Source organism: Silurus aristotelis, assembly GCF_946808225.1.
Source record: "Silurus aristotelis genome assembly, chromosome: 7".
NCBI classification, from domain to species: Eukaryota; Metazoa; Chordata; class Actinopteri; order Siluriformes; family Siluridae; genus Silurus; species Silurus aristotelis.
In genome coordinates this window covers 30,792,250-30,818,122 of record NC_139580.1, presented here as the reverse complement: position 1 = coordinate 30,818,122, position 25,873 = coordinate 30,792,250, and the positions used below count along the sequence as shown (strand labels likewise).

Genomic DNA, 25,873 nt, shown 5'->3' with positions numbered 1-25,873 from the left:
GAATTCTGTGGTCAAGAAAAAGAAACCATTTTGCATCTTTTTTTTTCATTGTATTTACTCGAGATTATTTTGGAAAGATATGGAATTATATATTAATAGAAAAATGGAAAGTGGGATAGAAATATGTATATTTGATGTGCTGTTTCATACGAAACATAATTATTTGAATTGTGAACAACAATATATTATACATTTGTTTATTTTATTAGGAAAATTCCCTATAAGAAAAAATGGCTCACTGCGGACCAAAATTGTCCCATTTTATTAATGACATCAAATTGTATATAAATTTCTTGGAAGAAACAAAAAAAGCACTGAAAACACGTAATCCTCTGAAAGCATTGAAATCTATGTAATGTTTAAAAAAATTTTTTGTTTTTTTTATTGTTTTTGTTTCTCTGTAAGTTTGAATTTGACATAAGTATGTAATACCTGAATAATAAAAAAGTTTTTCATGGATGTTTTTTTGTCATCTGCTACCTAAAGAAATATATAATATAAATATGAAATAAAATATTTTTGTGAATAAATTGTTCATATGTATGAAGTCTGGGGACACTTTATAGGTTGTACAGACAAAATAATCCTTATTGTTATTTCAGGATCGAGTTTGAAGCTTTGCACACAAATTCAAGCCATGGATTAAAACTACAAAAATAATATAATAATTACTTTTTAATTTTGGAAAAAAAAACGCTTAAGATTTAGATTTTTACATTCAGATTGACACAGTGTTGTCACTCACTGGTTACACAAAATTCCAAATAAATAAATATACTTCACTTAATGTTCGATTTCTTTACCAAGGGTGGCAATATTTGTATGGCTGATTAGACGTCTGCAGGTTGTTTGTGGTGCCTAAATCTCCAATCCTCCAGTAATCTCATAGATAAGAATAGAGCAGCATGTTCGAGCCTCACTGCTCGGCTCTCAGGGCAATAAACTATAATCCTGTATATAAAACACTCATCGTCAGCCTATAAACCTTTTGGGCTGAATGTAATAGTGTAAATATTAGGAAATCCATTTCCAAGCTTCGACCTACACATTTTGAAATTCCTGATTTCCAATTTACATCCTGTAATATTTGGACATTTTATTGTGTTTGCAACAGTTTTTTTTGCACTGACCCAATGTGAAGCAGAGACCACGAGGTGTAATCTGAGCTGTAAAGTTCATAAATCTGGCCGCTTATTTACCTTCATGGACATCTGAAAAAATTAATACATCAGAATTAAAACGTTGCTGTCTTTCGGCTGTTAAAAAAAAAACATAAATAAATAAAATAAAATTTATCTGCATCTCAAATCGCAAAATCTGATCTTACTATTAATAGTATTTAAATAAATCTTAATAATAATAATAACAATAGTGCTAAAAAAATCCAGAACACTGATGCACAAAGTGGATCTTTTTCAGTGGGTTTACAGATGATGAGAGGTTTTTAAGACGTACTGTACATGTGATAAAGGAGATCAAAATGTGGTGAAATGATGAAACGGTATAATGATCCCATTATAGATTTTGGAGTTATTCCACATCACACAGTGCTGAAAACACTCAAAATCAACCAAGGTATTGTAATCTTCAACATCAAACATTTATTACCAAAATGTAATCTTTTAATATTATTGATTATTATGATGTGGAACATAATCATCACTCTAATGACCTAAACGCCAACCAGCAATCAATAAACCCACCCCCTGACCATGTGACTATATTATTACAGCTATAATAACCGATCAATCCCGAGTCCTGGCTGCACATGTTCATGATCAATAATAAAAGTCAGGCACTTTGGATACGATGACAAGCAGAAGGTCTGAGAAATCTGATTCCTATAATGCAGTTTTACAAAATAATATAAAGAGAGGATAAATGTATAGAGGATAAATCTAAAAAAGAAAAGAGGCTAAAAATGGCATTAAAGGAATTTTCATTGACTAAAACACACACACACACACACACACACACACACACACACACACACACACACACACACACACACACACACACACACTTTGGTCATCCCCGTTTTATCCAATCAATATTTAATCATTTGTTCTGTCGTGTGAACAAAACAGTAGAATAAATGCTAAAAAAAAAAAAAAAGTCTTTACTGTCGAGTTTATCATTCAGGACCGGCAGTCTAACATCTATTGCTCTTATTGGGTGCAGCATCAATATTTAAAATGTAGAATAAAGAAAAAAAAAACTTTAAACTGACTAAATAATAATATAATTTAAAACTAATTGAAAGTGATCCGTTTATGCATCATGTTTAAAGAGGTATGGTGCGTTCAGTAAAAGTGTAGATGATGTTTTTTGTGCTTCGCTGATATTATGGTTGTGAAGAATCCAGGATGAACATGTTCCATTAGTGTGTGTACTTGTGCTCCATATACGAGTCTCTTAGTTCCTTTCACTGTACTGGAAGCAGTTTTTATATATTCAGCACTGCGTCTGTATTAAATTCACTTTTTTATCCCAGTCTGCAAACCAGTCTGCATCTCTGTGCTGAACTTGCTGTAGCTTCTGTGTTGTTCTTCAAAGCCGAGCTCGGGCGAAAGCGTCCCTCAGCCAGGGACAGTCCTCGTACAGTCTCGGGTCTCCGAGGTACTCGGTGCTGCGCTTGTACAAGTAGTAATACAAAACTGCAGCTGAAAAAGAAAAAAACGAAAAGAACTAGGAACATATAGGTATTCGTCTTCGGAATATGTGATTAAATGATCACACGTTAAATATTTCCAAACAACAGCATTTTTGCCTTTCGTACGGCGTTTACCTATTCTCTGGAACACGAAGAGCACCTGCAGGCCGTCCGTCCAGACAAAACGATTAGACTCCATCCACCTCAGATTCTGTCCAGTAAAAATTTGAATCAATCAAAGAAATATTCAAGATTATTATCACTGCAATCAGGTTAGGATCAAACGTATCCTTGGACGCATCAGATATACAGCGGCTGTCAAACATCTGGAAACAGCTTGTCAGATAGCATGAATTGAACACTAACAGACTCTAAGAAAGTTCTATGGACAGGAGAGAACTAACACGTCTCCCATTTCACACTTCATCACCATGCAGTTCCGTCTGGACTGCGGCTCATTGGAACTGACTTCACTGTACCAGACAAGAGCAGACAGTCGTCTGGAGTGATATCTATTATGGGATGACCTGCTCAGTCACCACACCTAAATCCTGCTGAACTGCATCACAAGTAAGAAATCTCCAACTAGTGAAGAACATCTTCAAATTATACAAAGAGAAAGTGTTTCAGCTGAATGAAGTGTCCGGATGCTGAAAGTGTGTAAAGCTGTTCTTCATGCTAAGCGAGGGTTTTTCAACAAAAAAAAAAGATTTCAGTGGAACATCTGGATATTTATATATCTGTTTGGTCGAAGGAAATCTCCATCCCATTAAATGACTTAGAACCAAAAGGAACATGCACGTGCTTCTCAAACCCCTCAAAAAAGTGCGACAATAAACTTTACTGGATGAACTACAAAAAATACCATGTAATGTTCAAGTAAAAAAAAAAGCGATAAACGATAGAATTATACATTTAATGATTTACACAAAAATGAAATCTTGTCAATCTAAATTCATTCATAAATTTGAAATATTCATCCCTGTTACTATGGAACCCCTAAACCACGTTCTGGTGCAACAAGCAAGTCATCATCAAAAGACCTAAACAGCAATATGGCCAAAAGTATGTGGACACCAGCCCATTAAACTTGAACTAAAAAGTTTAGCTGAATACATGGAGTGTTATGTTTGAAGTTGAAGAACTCGAGTATCCTGCACAAACACCTGAACCTGAACCCCCACTGCACACCTTTGAGACAAACTAGAAACGTAATGCAGGAAGACTAGGTCCATACACTTTTGACCATGTAGTGTGAATACCCCTGTGGTGAAAATGTACACATGGCACTGAAAATCATTTCTCTTTAGTAACTGGTTATTTAAGTCGAGGTTGCTGTGGATCCGGAGTCTATCCTGGGAACACTGGGTGCGAGACAACATGCGATGGAACACGATCATTCAAACAGTGTCAGGGACAGAGGGAACAGGGGACGCACCATGATCCAGCAGTGAAGACAGATGCTGAGTGTGAGGTAGACAGCAGACAGGACGAGTAGTGCTCTAAACCTCTCCAGCAGCAGAGACAGCAGTCCCACCTGGAACACGTACGTGTTGAACATCATCAGCAGGATGATGATGACGTTAAAGAGAACGGCAATGTCCTGGATTCTGCAGTGGGATCAAGAGTGCGGGAGAAAGACAAGGACGTCAAACATTAATATGACAGCATCGGAATCAACACGTTTCTTCGCTTGGGCTTTTTATTTTCCCTTTAATACTCACATGAACAGTACGAGCTGGATAACTGGAGCTGCCCTCAGCAGTTCACTGAAAGAATTGACGAACAGGTCGAAGGCCAGAAGAGAAAGCTGGATCAGCAGCACCAGCGAGTAGTTATTGGTCTGGAGCATCTCGGAGTCCAGTGTCGCCTCACTCAGCGATTTATAACGTGTCCTTCAGCTTGTCGTCAGTGTGATACCACAGAAATGAGCTTCGAAACCCAAACTTTTCAGCCGATAGTGTCTAAAGGTGCTGATTTGATAAAACTTTTCCCACTTCCATGCCTCATACCGTGGAGTGTTAGAGAAATTTAGAAGAAATCGGAAAGAATCGCTCTTTAATCCTGTGGGTATTTTAGAGGCTCGGATTGACAAATTCATGTGCACACTATGCTCAAACATCGAGTCATAAAACCTAAATCTGTCCAGTTAGAAGTAATCCGGTTGAACGGAGACGTGATCTACAGGTTACCTAGAAGACATGAGATGGTGGGATTAGCATAAAGCAACGATCAATCAATATATCACACATTAGATGACTTCTTCGCTGGGGTCACTCGTTCTCCTGTCTGTAGGGGGGTGGGATTATTCTGAAATTTATGACCTAAAAATGGTGAGCTATTATCTTTGTAATTCCAAGTGTTAAAGCACTTGGGAACATGGTAGGGATTAAGGTTTAATTTCACTTAGACATCTTGTGTGTGTGTGTGTGTGTGTGTGTGTGTGTGTGTGTGTGTGTGTGTGTGTGTGTGTTTGTGTGTGTACCATCTAATCTGTACCTGACTCTTGCTTCCACCAACACACACACTTACATGATTAACAAATAGTAACCTTACTTCTCAAATCTAATAAATCACACTTTAATCAACCAGTAAATCTTTTATCAGAGTTTCAATCAAAACAATGAGCTCCTAGAAGATCCACAGCGGTAGTGGTGGTGATGGTGTACATATCTGGCTACATGATCTGCCTTTTATCCCCAGCTCAAGATTGCTCAGTATCTCATCCGAGTTTCTTTTTAAGTGCAACAAATGATGTGTAACACCACGGATCAAAACAAACATGTGCTTAATGACAGCATGGCGCACATTGTCTTCTTCCCAAAGCAGCTAAGTGGCTAGCTATCCTGCTCAAGACGCTCAAACTGGAGCTTCTGGTTTATTTACTTGAACAAAACTGGTACAGTACCTCATTCTCCGGCTATACAAGATGTTAGTTTGAAGACAGATTGGACGCCGGGATCCGATCTCACTCGAATCAGACAAACGAAGCGTCCATGTGCACCAGGAATCCACCACGTCTCCCATAGCAACGTTTACCGTAAAACCCGGAAGTGACGACGACACAAAAAAAACTCACGAATTATTTAGTGGACCCTAATTTAATTTGGAGTTGTGTCTTCCTACAAAAACGAGCAGTCATTTACAAAGTAAAAATGCGTAATATTAATAAATAAAGCTCTGGGTTACTTATCAGAAGGTTGTGGGTTCAAGCCCCTTAAGCTTATTTCCCGTGTGGTCCAATCCAACAGACGAGCTACTGTACAGCTCAGAGGACTGAAGAAGTTACCGCTGTTGATGCTCGACGGGTCAGGGGTGTTTTCGCAGCGAAATGGGGACCAAAACACCTCTATTCAGGTGGTCTTACAGTCATAAAGTCGGCGTATCTGACAAATTACGGTAAGGTGAGTTTTTCTGCCCTCTAGCGGCAGGGGAGCGGCAGTGAACTGCAGGACGTAGACAGGATACACACCCGGTGGAATTGCAGTGACTGGCGGCATGTGAGCAACCTGTGAGTCTGGGACGACTGGAGAACTTCACAACTCCAAGAAAAGGTAAGTGAGACCTCTGTTTCAAACTGGAAATATCTACAGAACATGTCCTTTCTAGAGTCATTATGGGTTTATGGAACGTGTCCCCATAAACATGTCACATGTCTATAGACAGTAAATAAGCAGTGGCAGCAAAATGTTCATACATTCTCTAAAACAGGTTTATATTACAGTAAATCCAATACAGATTCTTATAAAGGGAGAAGTTTCTGGATCTCCTGAGTGAAGGTGAGAAGCTCAGGACTCTGCACATTACAGGTTTCCTCTATTTATAAGGCAGCACTGGTGCCTGTGTGCCAGAAAGCATTCATGCCATGAACACATTTATGTCCTTGAGGTGCAACTTGTTAAACATTAGGGATTCAAGTTGCTTTTTCTTTTACTTTCTGTAAAACTTTAGTTTAGTTTTAGAATAACTCGCCTGTGTGCTGTGGACTCTAGTGTTTATTTAACCTTGAGAGCTGAAAGAAAATACGGTGGACTTTATAATCGTTATTGTTGTTATAATAATCAGAACAACAATAATAAAAATAAGAATAGTATTATGAATAATAATAATAATGATATTACTATATCACTGTTATTTTTCTAATTATTATTAGTAGTATTACTAATATCTGTTTTCTTTTCTTCCTCTTATCAGTGTGATTAATATTACTAATAATACATTTGAAAATAATTGTATGTTACTCCTGTAAAATACAGTATATTACTGTATTTATCGTTAAGCAGCTGCCCTGCGCTACAATTTGTCATATTCCCTGTTTTCCTTTATCTAGTTCATTCATTTAATTATTTATTTGTTTGTTTGTTTGTTTGTTTGTTTGTTGTTTTCTTCCCATTTGCTTATGCAACACTTCCCTTGTTCACAGCACGAGGTTACTATAGATAATTGTGTCTAGAAAGAAGGAAACCTATTTTTGGAGTTTTTCAGATTTTCACACACAACAGCCTCTAGTTTATGTGCATCAGGGATCATTTGGCTGCTGATAAAAATACAGGAACTTTTTCTGTCCCTGTGCCTCGTAACCAACTTGTTTAACTCTTTACTGTCTGCGGAAGGACCCGTTAGCTAGGAAGTTAGTATTTCAATTAATAAGCAATTAATCAAGATAGATCGAAGTCAATAAAAGTGTTAAGATGTTGCGATGTTCACTGGGAGTGACGACGATGGACAGGATTAGAAATGAGTTTATTAGAGGGACAGCGCATGTAGGACGTTTTGGAGACAAGGTGAGGGAGGTGAGATTGAGATGGTTTGGACATGTGCAGAGGAGGGACATGGGGTATATCAGTAGGAGAATGCTGAGGATGGAGACACCAGGTAGAAGGAAAAGAGGAAGACCAAGGAGGAGGTTTACGGATGTGGTGAGGGAAGACATGCAGGTAGTTGGTGTGAAAGAGGCAGATGTAGAGGACAGGGGGGGGGGGGGGGTGGAGACGGATGATCCGCTGTGGCGCCCCCTAATGGGAGCAGCCGAAAGAAGAAGAAGATAAAAGTCAATTTAAAAATGGACTAAACACATGCACACTGTCTCTATTGCTTACCTCCTTAACCGCTATGTAACATTATGCCTGTTTCTTTCCGTTCCTTAACAACGTCTTGTGACTGTAAGATGAAACTCTTTAAATCACTTTAAATAATAATCTCCCGTAGCACACAATATCTTATTAACGACGTGTTGATATGATGTTGTGTGTTTCGTTATCGTGCCTCTTTGTTTGAACAATTAAAGCTATTGAAATGCAAGATGTTACATATGTGTGTTACTTTATTTTGGTTCCACCACCTGGTCTGGTGGATTCTGAGGTAGTTTCTGGAAAGTCTGGGGAAGTTCATGGGACCTCGGTTTATTGCGGATATATTTACACACTCATTCATACCTAATGGAAACTTTGTTGTTACCAATCTGCCTGCTAGCATGTTTTTTTAAATGGGGGAAGAAGCAGAGAAGCACGCAGGAACCCATACAGACAAGAGTGAACCATGGACCTCTTGTACCTCTTGTACCAACGTATTATTGCCCAGTTTGTTGTTGGAGCCTTATGGGTCCTGAATTTCTTGAGATTATGGGCCTTTGTTTTAGAAATCAGAGGTTGGAAAATTCGGATTTAAAACTTTTATTCGAATGCGTATCGTAACACCTTCAATCCACATAAACTCGATGTTCAGGCTGTGATTGCTTCTAGTTTTAATGCGCAGTGCCCAATGCAAACTTGGGTTAAATGCTTTATTTGCATCTTGCTTTGTTTCTGTGTCACACACACACACACACACACACACACACACACACACACACATGCAAGCCTACCCCCTCCCCTCACACACACACACACACACACACACACACACACACACACACACACACACACACACACACACACACACACACACACACAACCAAGTGTACAGTTCCATCATGTGACCATCCTGTTTTGCTACTGCATATCCTGGAGCTTTGAGAGAGGCAGCAAATAAGCTAAAGAGAAGAAAAACAAAGGGAATGTGTGCTCATGGACAGTGTCAGGCGCTCTATTTGATTTGTGAGTGTTGCGACGTGTCACGTTGGGAAATGTCCAGCTGTTTTGCCCTGCACAGGACTTTTTTCCTGGGTTTTGTGAAACGCTGTGATCCAAATTCAACATCTGGCGTTGCAATTTCATTCAAACGGAATAATGATTCTGGATTTTCAATCGATACAGGATTCACGTCTTTTCCCAAACATTTTGGTAGAAAGTGGTAATCGACTACAATGTTTACACACCGATATTGACTATAGGCAGAGCTGAGGAACATCGCAGTTCAAACACAAGAGGATTTCGGCCTTTAGCATGCCGGTGGCTCAGAGCAGAAAATACAGAGTTTTACTGTTTGCACGTCGTCACTTCTTTACTGCTGATAAGGGACGTGTCAGGCTTTTGTTTACATTAGGTTTTAGATGTATCTCTCGCCCCTGTATCATGTTGTTATGGGGTTAAGGTTTCATTGGAGCTTCTGGCACAGTCTATAATAAATACATCAACAGATTCTATAATCACTAAACCAGGAACTTGAACCTGTTTGTAGGAACCAAATATCACCACTGGAGGATTAACAATCAATTACAAATGTTAATGACTTATTAAACTTTATCATTGACATGTGAACCTCATTTGTGTCCAGGATTTATTCTGTACTGAAATTCTGAGTTGACTTTTTCATTTAAACCTCTTGTATGAACATGATTGTTGGAGACAAGGTGAGGGAGGTGCGATTGAGATGGTTTGGACATGTGCAGAAGAGGTACACGGGGTATATCATGGGGTAGGAGAATGTTGAGGATGGAGACACCAGGTAGGAGGAAACAAGGAAGGCTATGGAGGAGGTTTATAGATGTGCTGAGGGAAGACATGCAGGTGGTTGGTTTGACAAAGCGAGATGGAGATGGAAGATCCTTTGTGGTGCCCTATAATGCGTTCAACCTGGAAAACCAAGAAGAATCATGGATACGTTTGTGTATTTTTGCTTTAATGCACGGTTTCCTACATTAATATCAATAGGTCACTTTTTTTGTTGCAGCAATTCACACGAATCTTTGACCAGACATGAAGGGATTTGAACCGTTGATGGCGTGAGCAGCCGTATTGACAATGAAATGATGCTACTATTTGCTGAAGTTGAAGGAAAAAGCAGAGGAAGTTGGAGAGAGGAAAACTTTCTATTTAGGAATTTTAAGAAGAGTCTGGTCTTTTTTTCTTTTTTGGGGGATCTAACAGATGTTAAAATGATTCTCCTTTAAAAACATATTTGTAACTATGTAATCTCTGTGTCTTTGTGATAACAGAGCAGGACAAAACCAACAAACTGACACATAGATGGATATTCCCTTTAAAAATATTCCGGGATAAACATATGGAATGGGTTTTTGTGCGTGACGTTTTTCCTTCCAACCTGCTGATAAGAGGTCCTAGACTCTGTATCCTGTTTCTGCTGAGATCTGCATTTAAAAAAAAAAAGGAATCTAATTTATTAAAACTACCACCCAATGATTAACCCACAAGTCAGGGCATTTCAGGAATACTGAGGAAAAAGTACATAAAACCAGTGAGAGTTTAATTATTAGTGAATAGATTAACACATTTTTACTCGTTCTTTCTCTTTACTTCAGTAATGTCAGGCTGGTTGAGAGATGGAGAGGTTCTGGAGGGTCAGGGCAGTGCCCCGGCGTCTCCTGTTACCCCTAGATTTAGGACTCCAACATCAGGAAGAGGAACGAGGCCCTCACCTGAGAGTGCAGCCTTCAGGACACCACAGGACACAATGAGGAAAGCCAAAGAGCTGTTTGGGTTGTGTGATAAAGAGAATAAGGGCTTCATCACCAAGCGAGACTTGCAGGTGTGTACAAACTCTGTTTAGAATCCGTGGTTTGGTTTCATAACCGTTGAGGTTTTTCTCAAGGCTTCTTCCTCATACCATCTCAGGGAGTTTTTTTTCTTGCCACTGATTTCTATAATGATCTCAGATGTTGAGCTATTTTATGAGTTGCTCAGTTGCTCCTAGTTTTATAACCACAAATGACTGTATAAGACTATAGAAAGAACATCACTCATAATCTTACACTCCAGTGCTCATGTTAGTTCTCACTCTCCAGTGTTCTGTAGTGTTTAAAGACTATAATCACACTCTTGATGTCACCCAAATGAGGATGGGTTCCTCTCAAGGTTTCTTCCTCATAACATCTAAGGGAGTTTTTACTTGCCACAATCACCATGGCTGCTCAACAGGGATCAACACACACCATTCACTTTAACTCTTTAAACTCTGTAAAGCAGCTTTGAGACAATGTCTGTTGGGAAAAGCGCAATAGAAATAAACTTGACTTGACATGACTTGACTTGACTTGACACTGTCGCCACTGGCTCATCAAGGATAAACTTATAGGCACTAACATTCTAAATCCATATTCATAATGTCTATTGTTAAAAGTGCTATACAAATAAAACAGAATTGAATTGTACTGTTTCTGCTTGCCAGCGGTTGCAAGGAGAGGTGCCTCTGACCCCGGAGCAGTTGGAGTCTGTGTTCGAGAGCTTGGACCGTGATAGAAATGGCTTCCTCACGCCTTTAGAGTTTCACACGGGCCTAGGTTTGTGCTTGTGTCATGATCCTTGAAAATATTTACGACACATGATATTTAGCACAATTATAATCTAGGTTTGGATATAATATTACTATTCATACACAAATAATAAAATATTACCAGGAGCTGCTATTAATCAAAGTTTGTAAAGTTTACCAAGCATATAAAATGTTTATGACAAAATACAGTGTCTCAGAAATGTGTCCAATAGCATCATTTATTACGTTTATGGCATTTGGCACCTGCTCAGGAGTAGCATTTTGGTGTAGCTGGGATTTGAACTCATGACTTTTGGATCCAAAATGCAAAGCCTTAGCCACTTGTAAATGGGAAAAATGCTAAATGGGAAAAAAAAATGTTAATCAAATGGTAAAAATACTGTTTGTCCTGGTATTACATTATCCTTTTTCCTAGCCTTATTCCCTTTCAATCCAAGCACTTCTGATGATGTTTGAATACATAAAAATTTAATCCACACAGAATTCTGACACGACAACTTGTTAATGATGTAACCCCAAGATGATTAGAGAGTATTTTGGACCAGAACCGTGCACACTTGGCTAAGAGAAACGTAAAATATTTGAAAATGCATACATAAAGGGTGTTACCACTCATGGGCTGGTAACTGGATGTTCACAGAACCATCTCTCGCTCTCAGGTGAGCTGGTAGAAGAATGCGAGGTAAAAGATCCAGCAGAGCTGAAATTCACACAGATTCTTATAGAACTCGGAGCTGATAAACTCCTAAAAGAGTGAGTTTTGAGACGCCGCAGTTCACCAACATTTCCATTTGTAATATAAACACTTATATAAACTATACGAGGACTTTTTGTGTGTGTGTGTGTGTGTGTGTGTGTGTGTGTGTGTGTGTAGTCAGTGGGAGCTGTGTTCCCTTTGGTGTCATTTGCAGAAAGACAGGCCTGAGTTGCTGAACGTGTTGGAGGAAATTCTTTCCCAAGCCGTGGCTCATCTTCAGGACGCCCTGAAAGAGAGGGACAATTTGGAAGAGACACTACACAGGTCAGCGTTCACACTACACACCGGATTTTGTGTGGAAATTCATTCCAATTTAGTAAGCCATATGGTTGTGTAGTACTAGGGTTGGATTTGAGTGTGTGTGTGTTTGTGTTGATGGACACACAGACGAGAAGATGACCACGACAGGGTGGTGCGCTCACTTTACGAAGATCTAGAGAACCAGCTCAAAGAAGAGCGAGAGAAACGACTCACTCTGGTAAATCTGGATGAACAGAAGATCAATAATCTGCATGCATGACCTCATGACCTCCTTGCATGGAGAACATGACCACACTGACCACCAATAATAACCTTTTTTTTTATTTTTATTTTTTTTGAAGGACAGTGTGAGACATGGAGACAAAAGGGAACAGCTACTGCAGGAGTTGAGGTTGAGAGAGCAGGAACTAGAGTTCATGTTGACCAAGCAGAGAGAGGTAAACACGTTAGCATTATTCAGAGCCGTTACAGTTCCTTGCTCAGAAAAATATAAATCTATAACACACTCTCCATTGGACTCCTTGTAGCTGGAGTCTAGGATTAAAGCTCTGTGCCAGGACCAGGCAAACACTCGGGTGCAGAACCAAAGGCTGCAGCTGGTGAACGCAGATTTGCGAGAACAGTTGGAGGAGAGCCGAGAGGAGCTGCAGAAGGCGCTTAACCAGTTGCAGATCCTCCAGGAAACACTTACAGATCAGCAGGAGGGCAAGCAGAGGTGAGATGGGCTTTTGGTGCGTTCGACCCAGAAGTCGTAGGTTTTCAGAGCTCGGAACGATGTCATATTAAAACTACAAAGTAAACAAAAGAGCTGAACGTCTCCATGTTTGACTTTCGTTAGCAAAATGCTAACTGTGATGAGAAATGACCAATATATATATTATGAAGATGATACATTTTACAAAACAATGCACACAATTATGTTTATGACACTAGTGGCTCTTGGATACCCATGTAGGACTGCATGGCCTGCCTTTCCTTTGATTTAATGCTTTTCTTTATTATTTACAATTCTCTGTTTCTCTGAAGTACTAATTGCTTGATTTAAATACTACCATCTTCCATACTTTAGTAGTTTTAACCACATGGTTGGTTTTGTTTGTACCCAGGCAGGTGCTGAAAGTCTCCAGAAACATGCAGAAAGAGCGAGAGAGCCTGATGAGGCAGCTGAATCTGCTCAGGTAAGACTGCATGCATATGTCGCATGGCTTAAAGCTTTGTGCAGGTGTGTCTGGAGGTCATTGTTCAGTTCAGGTTTATTTTCTCTTGACAGATATCAGATATAAGATAAGGCGGGGAGTGTGGCCCAGTGCACAAATACCTGAACTGCAAAAGTGAACAAAAAAAAACAAAACAGGTTGAAGACAGAAGAATTCAGAAACAAACTTCACTCAAAAAAATTTATTAAAGGAAAACAACAGACTTATTATTAGTGAGTAAGGAGCATTAAATAATGTCATGTACATGTTCTCGTCTGTGTTAGAGGACAGATGTTAAGTAGTTGAATGGACATTCGGTGCCACCCAGACGAGGACGGGTTCCCTTTGAGTCCGGTTCCTCTCATGGTTTCTTTTCTTAGGGATAAACTCACAGGCACTAAACTAATAAATTCATATTTTATAACCGCTTTATCTATGTGAGGCTGCTTTGGGACAATGTCCATTGGTAAAAGCACAATAGGAATAAAATTCTTTTGAAAATACAGAAATATATTTTTGTGAATTAGGGATCAGTAGTTCCACTACAATTGAGGTTCTAGTTTTATATCTCATATTTATATTATTATTTGTACTGTATCTTTGGTTTCTGTTTATTAATAACCTGCTTTTTTTTTTTTTTCCACTGAGACTAGTCATATATATAAATGATCACAGAGCGCAGTAGATAATGAAATGATGAATAACAGGATTTTACTGATTGTGTAAAATCTTTTTTAATATATACAGTAACAACAGTTGGATATATTTTGCAAATGCAGAATTGCTCTTGCAATAGTTTCTCTGCCCACTAAATAGAAATTACGACTAGTATTTTGATTTTGGTAAACTCTATGGATAATAGTATTGGGAATGAACTTTTTCAGCCATATGTGGCTCCTCCCTTACATCTGATTCCAAAGTTGAAGGCACACGATGTAACATGTATTTGGATGCGGTAGAATTAACATTTCCCCTTAAATTGAACTAGAAGACCCAAACCTGCATGACAATGTGCACAAAGCCAACTCCATGAAGATATGCTTTACATTACGTTGGAGTGGAAGATCTTGAGTGGCCTGCTCTAGAGCTCTGACCTCAATTCAAATGAGCACCTGTGGGACGGATTGAAACACTGACCTTCTTCAGGCCTCTTCAGCCTACATCAGTACCTCATTGTGAATGAATGAGCACAAATTTTCACAAGCACACCAAAAAAATCTAGTGGAACATCTTAACAGCATTGTAGATATCATTATAACAGTAAATGATGACTAAATGTGGAATAAGAGGTTTAAAATGCACTCACCAATCTTGTGGTCAAGTGTCTACAAACTTTGTCTATATAGAGCATGTTCAGGGTGTTATTATAATCCTTCATTTCACGATTCACCAAATCATCTAGATCCACAGGCAGAGAATGTGCTCTGCTAGAATTTAATTGACCCACCAGACTTTAATAAATCAGACCAACAATTTTTATAAATAAATTTTATTTCTTGCATTTCTTTAAATGTTTGTTTTCATCATGTTTCTTTATCAGGGACATGAACAAGCGTCTGCGGGATGAGAAGGACGCACAGCAGGATCTGAAGAGGGTTAGTCACAGACAATCCTTCATGCCTCCTCTTCAAACTTACCCACCATGCAACTGTGGCCAAACCACCCCACCGTGGGGTGGGCACTCTTTTTACCCTTACTGAACTGGACTCTGAGCTGGTCTCTTATATGCGGCTGTTTGTTATGACTGTGGTGAAGCTGTGGGCAGCGCTGTGCATGTCTGTTCAACAGGAAGGAGATCATCTTCACCTGCTTGTTCTTCCTTTGCATGTGGCTGTGCTCGGGGCTTCTGTCCTAATGGGGGTTAGACTAGACTGCTGGTCTACTGAAGCTTCCAACACTTATTAAAGGGTCACTCAAATACATGGACTCAATATTCAAGTCTGGAGAATTGTAACTGGTTTGAACTGGTAACTGTAACTGGTCACTGCTGCTTATTACTGAAGGTTATATGCTTTAATCTTAAAGAATGTACAGCGATCAGTATACGGACACACACAGATGTTATGATGATACTCACAGCCATATGATGGGTTTCTTATTCTGGACCTTGAAGGCCACTTTGGAAAATGTGAATGCGGAATCTCAGGTTTGAAAAAATGTTGTTTCTGTAGAAAAACAAATCAAACGCTTTTAAATTTGTGTCCGTTACAGAAAACACGGATAAACGTTCCCTCCATGCTGTTTTTATTTTCAACACTGGAGCTCAGCTCACATTAGGAAAAGACTCATTCAGACTGTGAATAATTTTAGAAATCAAGAGACCATGATCAGCACGCCAATACCAAAACAAGGCTGGACGATGTGGTGTCAAAATAGCTTTGCGTTCGTATACTACGTTAGTATATACTGTACCACTGCCTGCTAATACAGTGCTGTTTGTGGGTCATGTGACCAATTTTTGTCAAACTTCCTTATGGACAGTTCTTCCGTTTGAAGTATTACTGCAAATTCCGCTTGAACTTTTCATAATAGAAATATCTAAAACATTTCCTATTTGGCTTTGTTCACTATTCCAATCATTTAAAATAATAGTTCATTCAAATTTTGAACCGCTTTCTAATATTAAAAAAGCCTTTGAGACCTCTGAGGACTCTCTGTGCTGATCTGGCAACCCCAAGGTCTGTGGTTTAAATCTGGCTTGAAGAACAGTTTGGATTTCTTGAATTTCACCTCACAGATTAATGAAGAACATCAATCTATAAGCATCTATGCAGAGATTGTATATTTGCTGTCTTGTAATACCATGAATATACAATAATACAATATTACAACAATATTCGTATGGAAATTTGGCCCAAGTTTATACTGTAGGCAAGTCAGTAAGCGGGTTCAGTCATTTTTCATTTATACTTTACATCCTGCTCAAAAACAGCTGGATTGAGCAGCATTTTTGTTGTGGTTGTTGTTTTTTGTTCAGTTATGTGATTACTCTTGGACAGACTCTATAAACAGATATATCATTTACAGGAAGTAGTTTTTTTAATGCTGGCTATAAATTGACGAATCTAACATTTTATCGTGTCTATTTAATATATAGGTTCAGCGCTTATCAAATACGTATACGAACGTCAGCTCTAATCGAGATTAAACAACGAAGTCTGTTACAGATATCACTTAAACCACACATCTTCACTCTGAGCCATAGAGCAAGTCGACACACCTGTAACTCTAATCCAAACCCAGATGAGCTCATCTAATGACTTAACGTTCATAGCTTTTGCTGTAATTACAGGGCCTTGCATTAAATATTCACTTTTTTCCACATTTAGAATTTTTCTCAACCTGGAATAAAAATGGATGATTATTTTTACAACCGTATTCCTGTACACATGTACATATTTATTTAAAGATGTGAAAAAAAGTGGTCAGTCCTTGTGCAGATTGACTGCAGGACAAATGCTGTGCATTGCTGATTTTTATTTTATTTTTTTCCCGAAGTGAATAATAATAGCAGATTGTTTTTCCCTCCAAAAAATATTTCCTGCACATTTCAAATAATTATTTTGTTCTCTCTGAATATGTTTTTCTAAATCATGAAATTTTTAAAAATATACCTTTTTAATTATTAATTCGGTGCAGAAAGTGATTTTCGAGTAAACTCTTGAAACACTAGGAATCTTGCCAGATCCCAGGACGAATATATTTATCACTTCCTTTTTCTTTTTTTTGTCTGAATTTTTTTGTTTTAATTATGTCAATATTATAAATTATTTTTCTTGCATAAACTTCATTTAAATTATTGCATCTGCTGTACGTTTCGACTTTAAATTGTGACAAGTTTCTGTGCTTTTTCGGTTCATGATGAAAAAATGAACATTTTGTGAGTCAGGTTATGAAGGAATGGGTGTGTGGTTTTTTTAGCAGCACCTCAGTACACAATAAAAGACATTGCTGATGGTACACAATCCTATCCGTCTCCTTATTGCACAAGACCCGACCGTATATACACGTGTGAACACTTCTCTACCTTCTGTACACAAAACAAAAAGACTGTGACGTAACATTCCAGCCATACAAGAGAAACACGTTCTTTACAGAATAATAGATTTTTTTTTCCTCGTACACCTTTTTTTTTTGGCATGCTAATCTTCTAAAGCTAAAATAATCCCTCGACTGTTCCTTAGACACCTGAGGCGAAGAGACCTTTAGAGAAGAAAGGGTCAATAATTGGAGACTATTTACTGGCCACGAGACCTGACAACAGGTGGGTCACTAAAATACTCATGACTCATTTTTTTATGATGTCTTCAATATTTAAATACTATATACTATGAATACTATATACACACACACACACACACACACTTTTTTTTAATGTTTTTTATCCATACTTCATTAGTAGGCGGGTCAGTTTTGTTGGTCTGATGAAGAACAGCTCACCTAATGTTATTGCGGAGGCCGAACAAATGCTCTCAGAGAAAAACCATAAACTGGATACATCCAGCAGCACGGTATTGTAAAAAAACGTTTGTATTTTTAAGTAGTTTTGTTCATTTTTATGATAAGAGTATGGTTAGGATTCTTTTATCCGCCAATGATTATCTGCCATGTCTCACAAATAGACTGTAAGATTTCTATTGCTATACATGATGCAAATAAAGAACTTGAGTCGTTTGCATGGTCAAACCCTTTTTTGTTGTAATGTTCTGATTTTTCGATTTTTTTGTATGTGTTTTTTTTAAAACATCAGCTTGACCTGACTTTTTCTGTGTAATTAATTTAAATAACCCTGTTCCTGTTTCTCAGGCTGAAGTTAGAAGCCGAGAGCGTGTGTTTAAGGTTGTGTTTTTAGGCAGTTCAGGAGTGGGTAAGAGTTCATTCATCCATCACTACTGCAAAGGGCACTTCCCCAATAAAATGAGCACTACTGTAGGTAAGCACCAGATCTCTGGTGTAGAACATACACACAATATGTAATAGGTTAAATTGGCAGTACTTGAAAGCTTCTTGCAACACCAAATATCATTTGCATTTGCTTGACAGGTGTGGACTTTCAGGTCAGAAGTCTAATACTAGACTCCACCCAGATTTCTCTTCAGCTTTGGGACACAGCAGGACAGGAGAGGTACGGGAAAAAAAACCTTATTTTACTAAGTTGTTTTTTTTTTTTTATGCAAAGCATCTGTAAAATGTACTTTTTATTTCATTAAAATATAAACACGAGCGATCATTTAATATTGTAATAGAAACATATATCACTATAAAGTGGTTTAGGAAACCTGGCTACCCACCTACAGTATATCAATCCATCTCTTTTTAAATGAGCGTTAAAATGAAAAGAAAGGGAAGAATAAATGACTTCGTCTGTGGCAGATTTCACAGCATCACAACACAGTATTACCGCAAAGCAGACGGGATCCTGGTCATGTATGACATCACTCAGGCCACCTCGCTCGTGGTGGTGCGTGATTGGCTCGAGCAAGTACAGGTGAGGCCAATTTGTGATGCAAATATTCCATTCCGAAAAGGTTTGCATTTCTGACGATGCGGTGAAATGGGACGAGCCCAGAAATTTGGCCTTATTAACAACAGGACATGCTTGTTGGTGCACTTTTTGTTTTTTCAGAAAAACATGGCAGATGGAGCATGTGTGATGCTGCTAGGCAACAAGATGGATATGGAGGATGATGGTGGAGGACAGGTGACCACCATGCAGGGGAAAAAAATGGCTCAAGTAATTCACAGGGGTTTCCTGTTTTGTTTACTCAATATTTTACCTGATTTTACTCAGATATATTTATATCTTTTTATAGGAATTTGCTTTGTGTTACTCTTTGTTTGCATCAGGATTACCAGGTTGAGTTCTTTGAATGCAGTGCTAAGAGTGGCTATAACATCCAGGAGGCTATGAGACACCTGGCTAGGTAAAAGGGTTAAACTTAATATAGTGTTATTTATTATTTCTATGTAGATGATGTCATACCTGATAACTGGATTCTGTCTTTGTAGACTGATGTCCACCCAACAAGATAAACAGTGTGAGTTTGTACTTCACTCCCTGGACAACTCAAGCCATAGCGGGCAGTGTTGCACGTAGGTGGAGAGAGAGCTAATGACAAAATCCAGTCACATGATCAGCCATTACCATCAGACTGCCTGCAGCATGACTGAAACCACTTACTACACTAATCCAACATGTGGAAATTCTTCTGAACAATCTCTGTGGGCGGTGACTTTCTCAGGATATTATGCCCAGAGTGTTTAACATGCGTACATGTTAGCATGTTAGCACATGTTAGTTGTTAGCAACTAACATCGCTAGCTACCCTTCACTTGTAGACTTAAAACTGTTCCATCGTGACAATTTCGTGAAGATATGGTTTACATGGGTTCAAGTGGCAGATCTTAAATGACCTCACATGAAGCTCTAACCTCAACCCTATCCAACACCTTTGGGAGGAATCGGAATGACGGCTGCACTCCAGGCCTCCTCACCTCACCTACATCAGTACCTTACTTTACTAATGTTTACATCTTCTCAACCACGCTCCAAAATCCTTCTCCAAAAAAATAATATTTCCTGCACATTTCGAATAATTATATATATAAATATAATTATTCTTTCCAGAAGGGTCGAGGTTATTATAACAGATTATGAAATGAAGATTATATCTGAAATGGGATGTGTATAAAGCATATACCATTGTTATGGTCAGGTGTCCACAAACTTTTGTGTATGAAGTGTACATTAGATTACTTTGGATGGTATTATTCTATAACAATGAGGATAGTATGATATCTTTATATTTCATAATGTGTTTGTTAAATCGGTATAACCACTGTTTAATGGCTATAATCAGTATCTCTAAGATTATAATGCATGTTTGATTGTTAAACACAGTGAATTGACTATGTGCCATGTGAAGCAAATGAGTGTCTTGGGTGGTTCTCAAGGAGACTGTGTTCCAAGTGTATTAAAAAAAAAAAACATTTAACAAAATGGAATTTTTGTAAAATTGAAAACTGTATTTTAAAAAAGGTCTGGAGGATTTCTAGAGTAACGAGGTGTTAATAAATAAGAAAATGTTGCTGTTTCACAGTTTAATAATTTGTGTAATGATGCATAGGATGTGTGTTTTCAATACGTCTTCGAACGAACTGCCGTCATTTGCTGAACAATGTCTCATTTACAGCATCACAACTTCCTAAACGTTTTCTGTTTTACTCGTATTTTCAACTTCTTCACTGAAGTTATTGCTGTTAGCCACGTCGATGGCTTTAAAATGAAGTGGATATGACTTTTCTAGTTTTAGGACTAGTGAAAATTTTCGAACTAACATTACTATGAACAGCTATGAATCTGTGAACTCTGATCGTAACTTCACTGTCATTGATTTCATGTTAAAACTATAAAGAACGCTACAAATTATGTTTACGAAATTGCACTTTTAGACTATAAACCACCTTTAGACCACTTTTAGACCAAACTATTGAAAGGAAAAGATTTATAATCACATTATTGATGCGGATGGATTTTCAGTTCGGGATAAATTTAGTCATTTGCCTTTTATACCTTAAATTTGTATATTTTTGTAAAAATGCTTTGTGACAGTGTCCTTTGTTAAAAGCTTTGCCCTAATAAAACTAAATTGACTTAAATTGAATTGATTCCTCTCAGAATTGAACACGTGTTCAGTTACTCTGAATTAACCGGTTTTCAGCCTGCAGTGATGAACAGGTGATGAACAGCAGCTTGATGATGAAGACCTGGAGCTGGAACACAGAGCCTTGTGAAAGCCTAAATCATCATATTACCGCATCATCACATCATCAGCTGACACATTGCAAAAAAACCCACATTAAACAGTAAAAAAACAAACAAACTGGTAGCAGCATTAACCAGAAGGTCACTGTAAGGTCAAGTTAACACTACATTGTTGAAGAATTGTACAGTTTTTTTAATATATATATATATATATATATATATATATATATATATATATATATATATATATATATATATATATATAAATGTTAAAACGAACTGATTGTAAAGCACTTTAAAGAACTGATAGAGTGCAGTTCTTTATAAATGCAAGATGCAAGCTGTAAAACAAACCGACAAAAAATACAATATTTTATATACAATAATTTCATACCGGATCGGTCGAGGCCCGGGTTAACAACGACCGCCACAGGTATCGTTAGCCGACAGGGTACCGGTGGAAATTGGGCTACTGTTGGCCGAAGGAGGAGAAGGAGAGGAGGAAGGCGTCTACAGAGACGGCAGGAAAAGGAGCAGTGTAGGAGAGTAGAGGTTTGGGTTGGTACTTTAAATGTTGGTACTATGACGGGTAAAGGGAGAGAGATAGCTGATATGATGGAGAGGAGAAAGGTAGATGTGTTGTGTGTTCAGGAGACCAAGTGGAAAGGGAGTAAGGCCAGGAACATTGGAGGTGGGTTTAAACTGTTTTATCATGGTGTGGATGGAAAGAGAAATGGTGTAGGGGTGATTCTGAAGGAAGAGTACAGTAAGAGTGTAGTGGAGGTGAAGAGAGTTTCTGATAGGGTGATGATCGTGAAGGTGGAAGTTGAAGGGATGATGATAAATGTCATTAGTGCCTATGCTCCACAAGTTGGCTGTGAGATGGAGGAGAAAGAAAGATTCTGGAGTGACTTAGATGAAGTGGTAGATGGTGTACCTAGGAAAGAACGATTGGTGATTGGGGCAGACTTTAATGAGCATGTAGGTGAAGGGAACAGAGGTGATGAGGAGGTGATGGGTAGGTATGGTTTTAAGGAGAGGAATGTGGAAGGGCAGATGGTGGTAGATTTTGCTAAAAGGATGGAAATGGCAGTGGTGAACACGTATTTTAAGAAGAAGGAGGATCATAGGGTGACGTATAAGAGTGGAGGAAGGTGCACACAGGTGGATTATCTTCTGTGTAGGAGATGCAACCTGAAGGAGATTGGAGACTGTAAGGTGTTGGCGTGGGACAGTGTAGCTAGACAGCATCGGATGGTGGTCTGTAGGATGGTTTTGGAGGCGAAGAAGAAGAGGAGGAAAGTAAGGTTTGAAAGAAGAATAAGATGGTGGAAACTGAAGGAGGAAGAGTGTAGTGTGAGGTTCAGGGAAGAGGTCAGACAGGGGCTTGGTGGTGGTGAAGAGGTGCCGGATGATTGGGCAACTACTGCAGGAGTGATGAGGGAGGCAGCTAGAAAAGTACTTGGTGTGACATCTGGAAATAGAAAGCAAGACAAGGAGACGTGGTGGTGGAATGAGGAAGTGCAGGAGAGCATTAGGGGAAAAAGATTGGCAAAACAGAAGTGGGATCGACAGAGTGATGAGAAAAGTAGGCAGGAGTACAAGGAGATGCGGCAGCAGGTTAAAAGGGATGTGGCGAAAGCCAAGGAAAAGGCATATGAGAAACTGTATAAGAGGTTGGACACTAAGGAAGGAGAAAAGGATTTATACCGATTGGCCAAGCAGAGGGACCGAGCTGGGAAGGATGTACTGCAAGTTAGAGCAATAAAGGATGGAGAGGGAAATGTGTTGACTAGTGAGGAGAGTGTGTTGAGAAGATGGAGGGAGTATTTTGAGCAGCTGATGAATGAGGAAAATCAGAGAGAGAGAAGGTTGGAGGATGTGGAGTTGGTGAAGCAGGATGTAGATAGGATTAGTAAGGAGGAAGTGAGAGCAGCGATTAAGAGGATGAAGAATGGAAAGTCGGTTGGACCAGATGACATACCGGTAGAAGCGTGGAGATGTTTAGGAGAGATGGCAGTGGAGTTTTTAACCAGATTGTTTAACAAGATTCTGGAAGGGGAAAGGATGCCTGAGGAATGGAGAAGGAGTGTGCTGGTACCGATCTTTAAGCATAAGGGAGATGTGCAGACCTGCAGTAACTACAGGGGAATTAAGTTGATCAGTCACACCATGAAGTTATGGGAAAGAGTAGTGGAAGCCAGGCTGAGAGAAGAGGTGACCATCTGTGAGCAACAGTATGGTTTCATGCCGAGGAAGAGCACCACAGATGCCTTATTTGCTTTGAGGATGTTGATGGAGAAGTATAGAGAAGGACAGAAGGAGCTGCATTGTGTATTTGTGGATTTAGAGAAAGCGTACGACAGGGTGCCGAGAGAGGAGTTGTGGTATTGTAAGAGTAAGTCAGGTGTGTCAGAGAAGTATGTGAGGGTGGTGCAGGACATGTATGAGGACAGTGTGACGGCAGTAAAGTGTGCAGTAGGTACGACAGACTGGTTCAGGGTGAAGGTTGGACTGCATCAAGGATCGGCCCTGAGCCCTTTCCTGTTTGCAGTGGTGATGGACAGGTTGACGGACGAGGTCAGACAGGAGTCTCCATGGACTATGATGTTTGCAGATGATATTGTGATTTGTGGTGAGAGTAGAGAGCAGGTTGAGAAGAGCCTGGAGAGGTGGAGATATGCGCTGGAGAGAAGGGGAATGAAAGTCAGTAGGAGTAAGACAGAGTACATGTGTGTGAATGAGAGGGAGGGCAGTGGAGTGATGCGGTTGCAGGGAGAAGAGGTGAAGAAGGTGGAGGAGTTCAGGTACCTGGGGTCAACAGTGCAAAGTAATGGAGAGTGTGTTAGGGAAGTAAAGAAAAGAGTGCAGGCAGGGTGGAGTGGGTGGAGAAGAGTGACAGGAGTGATTTGTGATAGAAGAGTATCTGCAAGAATGAAAGGAAAAGTTTATAGGACTGTGGTGAGACCTGCGATGTTGTATGGATTAGAGACAGTGGCATTGAGTAAAAGACAGGAGGTGGAGCTGGAGGTAGCAGAGCTGCAGATGTTGAGGTTTTCGTTGGGAGTGACGAAGATGGACAAGATTAGAAATGAGTTTATTAGAGGGACAGCACATGTAGGATGTTTTGGTGCCAAGGTGAGGGAGGCGAGATTGAGATGGTTTGGACATGTGCAGAGAAGGGACATGAATTATATTGGTAGAAAAATGCTGAAGATGGAGCCACCAGGTAGGAGGAAAAGAGGAAGGCCAAGGAGGAGGTTCATGGATGTGGTGAGGGAAGACATGCAGGTAGTTGGTGTAAAAGAGGCAGATATAGAGGACAGGGTGGTATGGAGACGGATGATCCGCTGTGGCGACCCCTAATGGGAGCAGCCGCAAGAAGAAGAAGATATACAATAACTTAAAAAAATGAGGAAACTGCTGTAGACAACATATGTTTTTGTTTCAGAAAAGTACAGTTTGTTCTTTATTTGTATACAATTTTATAGCAGTTAAAAATAAATAAATAAATAAAATAAAATAAACCTACTAAAAATATCAAAGTAAACAGTAAAGAACTGGGAGTCAGGGCACCAGAAATTCCCCAAAAAGTTAAAAGTATGTTGCTGGAGAAATTAGATTTTTTTTTTAAATAAATGCAAATTCATGTTTTATTTCACTCCACCCATTTAACCATTTAAGACCTTTTTAACTCTTTAGTGTCAGTGTCTATCCACAGGAGCACACTCCACACTAAATTCACACCAGTTGCCCATATTATTTACTCATCAATCATCTATTAATGGACAGAGTAGGATGGTAAATTCTACCAAATGGGCTGCAGTTTGCAATTACACACCTCTCAATTTCAAACTGGATAAGAATCTTAAAAATGTAAACTTTATTTACTATAACTAAAAACAAACCAACCATGTTAAAGTAAATGGCAGTGTATTTAATATCACTGTGATGAAGATAAATAGAGATGTTTAAATGTTTCTGGGTTTGTTAATTAAAATGTAGCATAATGTTTTATATATTTAATGAAGCCCAAGGTCATGCATTGGTTTAATTCATGTATGTATGTATGTATGTATGTATGTATGTATGTATGTATGTATGTATGTATGTATGTATGTATGTATGTATGTATGTATGTATGTATGTATGTATGTATGTATGTATGTATGTATATGTGGGTTTTCTGCCTGTGCTGCCCATGTTTCCTAATGACTAAGCACACAGTCAGAAAACCTGTTTTCTCAGCACTGCCATTGTGCATACATCCGTCTTTCCTGTTCTAAGCTTTTCCAAGGTTTCCAATGTGCTCCCTCCACCTATTGCTTATGTAAGTGGCTCCATCTATTGCCTGAGTGCCTGAGTCAGCAGGAGTCCTTGTTTTAAGATGTTGCTGAATCACGTTAGAGTTCACTTCACACACACACACACACACACACACACACACACACACACACACACACACACACACACACACACCTCGTCGGTGAGTACATATGCATCCAGTCCCAATTCCGTGTCATTTTTGCTGCTGTGGCATAAAAACAAAATACTAAAGACACAGCTTTGAG

The 25,873-nt window shown here is 39.0% G+C and overlaps 2 protein-coding genes across 5 annotated transcripts; one reads left to right on the top strand and one right to left on the bottom strand.

The window, feature by feature from the left end:
* Nucleotides 1-1,578: 1,578 nt before the first annotated feature.
* tmem138 (transmembrane protein 138) lies at nucleotides 1,579-6,035 on the bottom strand. 2 transcript variants are annotated; one of them, XR_014534309.1, is made up of 6 exons: nucleotides 5,562-6,035; nucleotides 4,378-4,845; nucleotides 4,092-4,263; nucleotides 2,789-2,864; nucleotides 2,220-2,663; nucleotides 1,579-2,098 (listed from the first exon to the last, which is right to left on the bottom strand). XR_014534309.1 is itself a non-coding variant. In XM_083546541.1 (5 exons), exons 2-5 carry the CDS (start codon nucleotides 4,503-4,505, stop codon nucleotides 2,551-2,553), a joined length of 489 nt encoding a protein of 162 aa, XP_083402667.1. In that variant the 5' UTR covers nucleotides 4,506-4,845; nucleotides 5,562-5,709; the 3' UTR covers nucleotides 2,024-2,550. The 2 variants fall into 2 exon arrangements, 1 of the variants encoding a protein (XP_083402667.1); XM_083546541.1 differs by having other exon boundaries at nucleotides 2,024-2,663; nucleotides 5,562-5,709.
* Nucleotides 6,036-6,063: 28 nt separating this feature from the next.
* On the top strand, nucleotides 6,064-21,201 carry cracr2b (calcium release activated channel regulator 2B). Of its 3 annotated transcripts, none has more exons than XR_014534294.1 (18): nucleotides 6,064-6,207; nucleotides 10,353-10,579; nucleotides 11,219-11,330; nucleotides 11,983-12,076; nucleotides 12,198-12,344; nucleotides 12,468-12,558; nucleotides 12,683-12,778; nucleotides 12,869-13,056; nucleotides 13,448-13,519; nucleotides 15,078-15,132; nucleotides 17,722-17,801; nucleotides 17,937-18,048; nucleotides 18,344-18,470; nucleotides 18,581-18,662; nucleotides 18,911-19,025; nucleotides 19,164-19,271; nucleotides 19,351-19,461; nucleotides 19,547-21,201. XR_014534294.1 is itself a non-coding variant. In XM_083546341.1 (18 exons), exons 2-18 carry the CDS (start codon nucleotides 10,355-10,357, stop codon nucleotides 19,632-19,634), a joined length of 1,866 nt encoding a protein of 621 aa, XP_083402467.1. In that variant the 5' UTR covers nucleotides 6,064-6,207; nucleotides 10,353-10,354; the 3' UTR covers nucleotides 19,635-21,201. The 3 variants fall into 3 exon arrangements, 2 of the variants coding, with proteins under 2 accessions (XP_083402467.1, XP_083402466.1); XM_083546341.1 differs by having other exon boundaries at nucleotides 17,940-18,048; nucleotides 19,385-19,461; XM_083546340.1 differs by having other exon boundaries at nucleotides 19,385-19,461.
* The last annotated feature ends 4,672 nt before the right edge of the window (nucleotides 21,202-25,873 follow it).

Bases quoted from the DNA above. Each gene is read 5' to 3' on its own strand.
- tmem138 (XM_083546541.1), bottom strand. From the start codon at position 4,505: ATGCTCCAGACCAATAACTACTCGCTGGTGCTGCTGATCCAGCTTTCT. The intron at 2,865-4,091 runs GTGCGTCCCCTG...TTTACTGGACAG, and splicing joins GTCTTCACTGCTGGATCATG to AATCTGAGGTGGATGGAGTC. The intron at 2,664-2,788 runs GTAAACGCCGTA...TTTCTTTTTCAG, and splicing joins CTTCGTGTTCCAGAGAATAG to CTGCAGTTTTGTATTACTAC.
- cracr2b (XM_083546340.1), top strand. From the start codon at position 10,355: ATGTCAGGCTGGTTGAGAGATGGAGAGGTTCTGGAGGGTCAGGGCAGT. The intron at 12,077-12,197 runs GTGAGTTTTGAG...GTGTGTGTGTAG, and splicing joins GCTGATAAACTCCTAAAAGA to TCAGTGGGAGCTGTGTTCCC. The intron at 12,779-12,868 runs GTAAACACGTTA...GACTCCTTGTAG, and splicing joins TGTTGACCAAGCAGAGAGAG to CTGGAGTCTAGGATTAAAGC.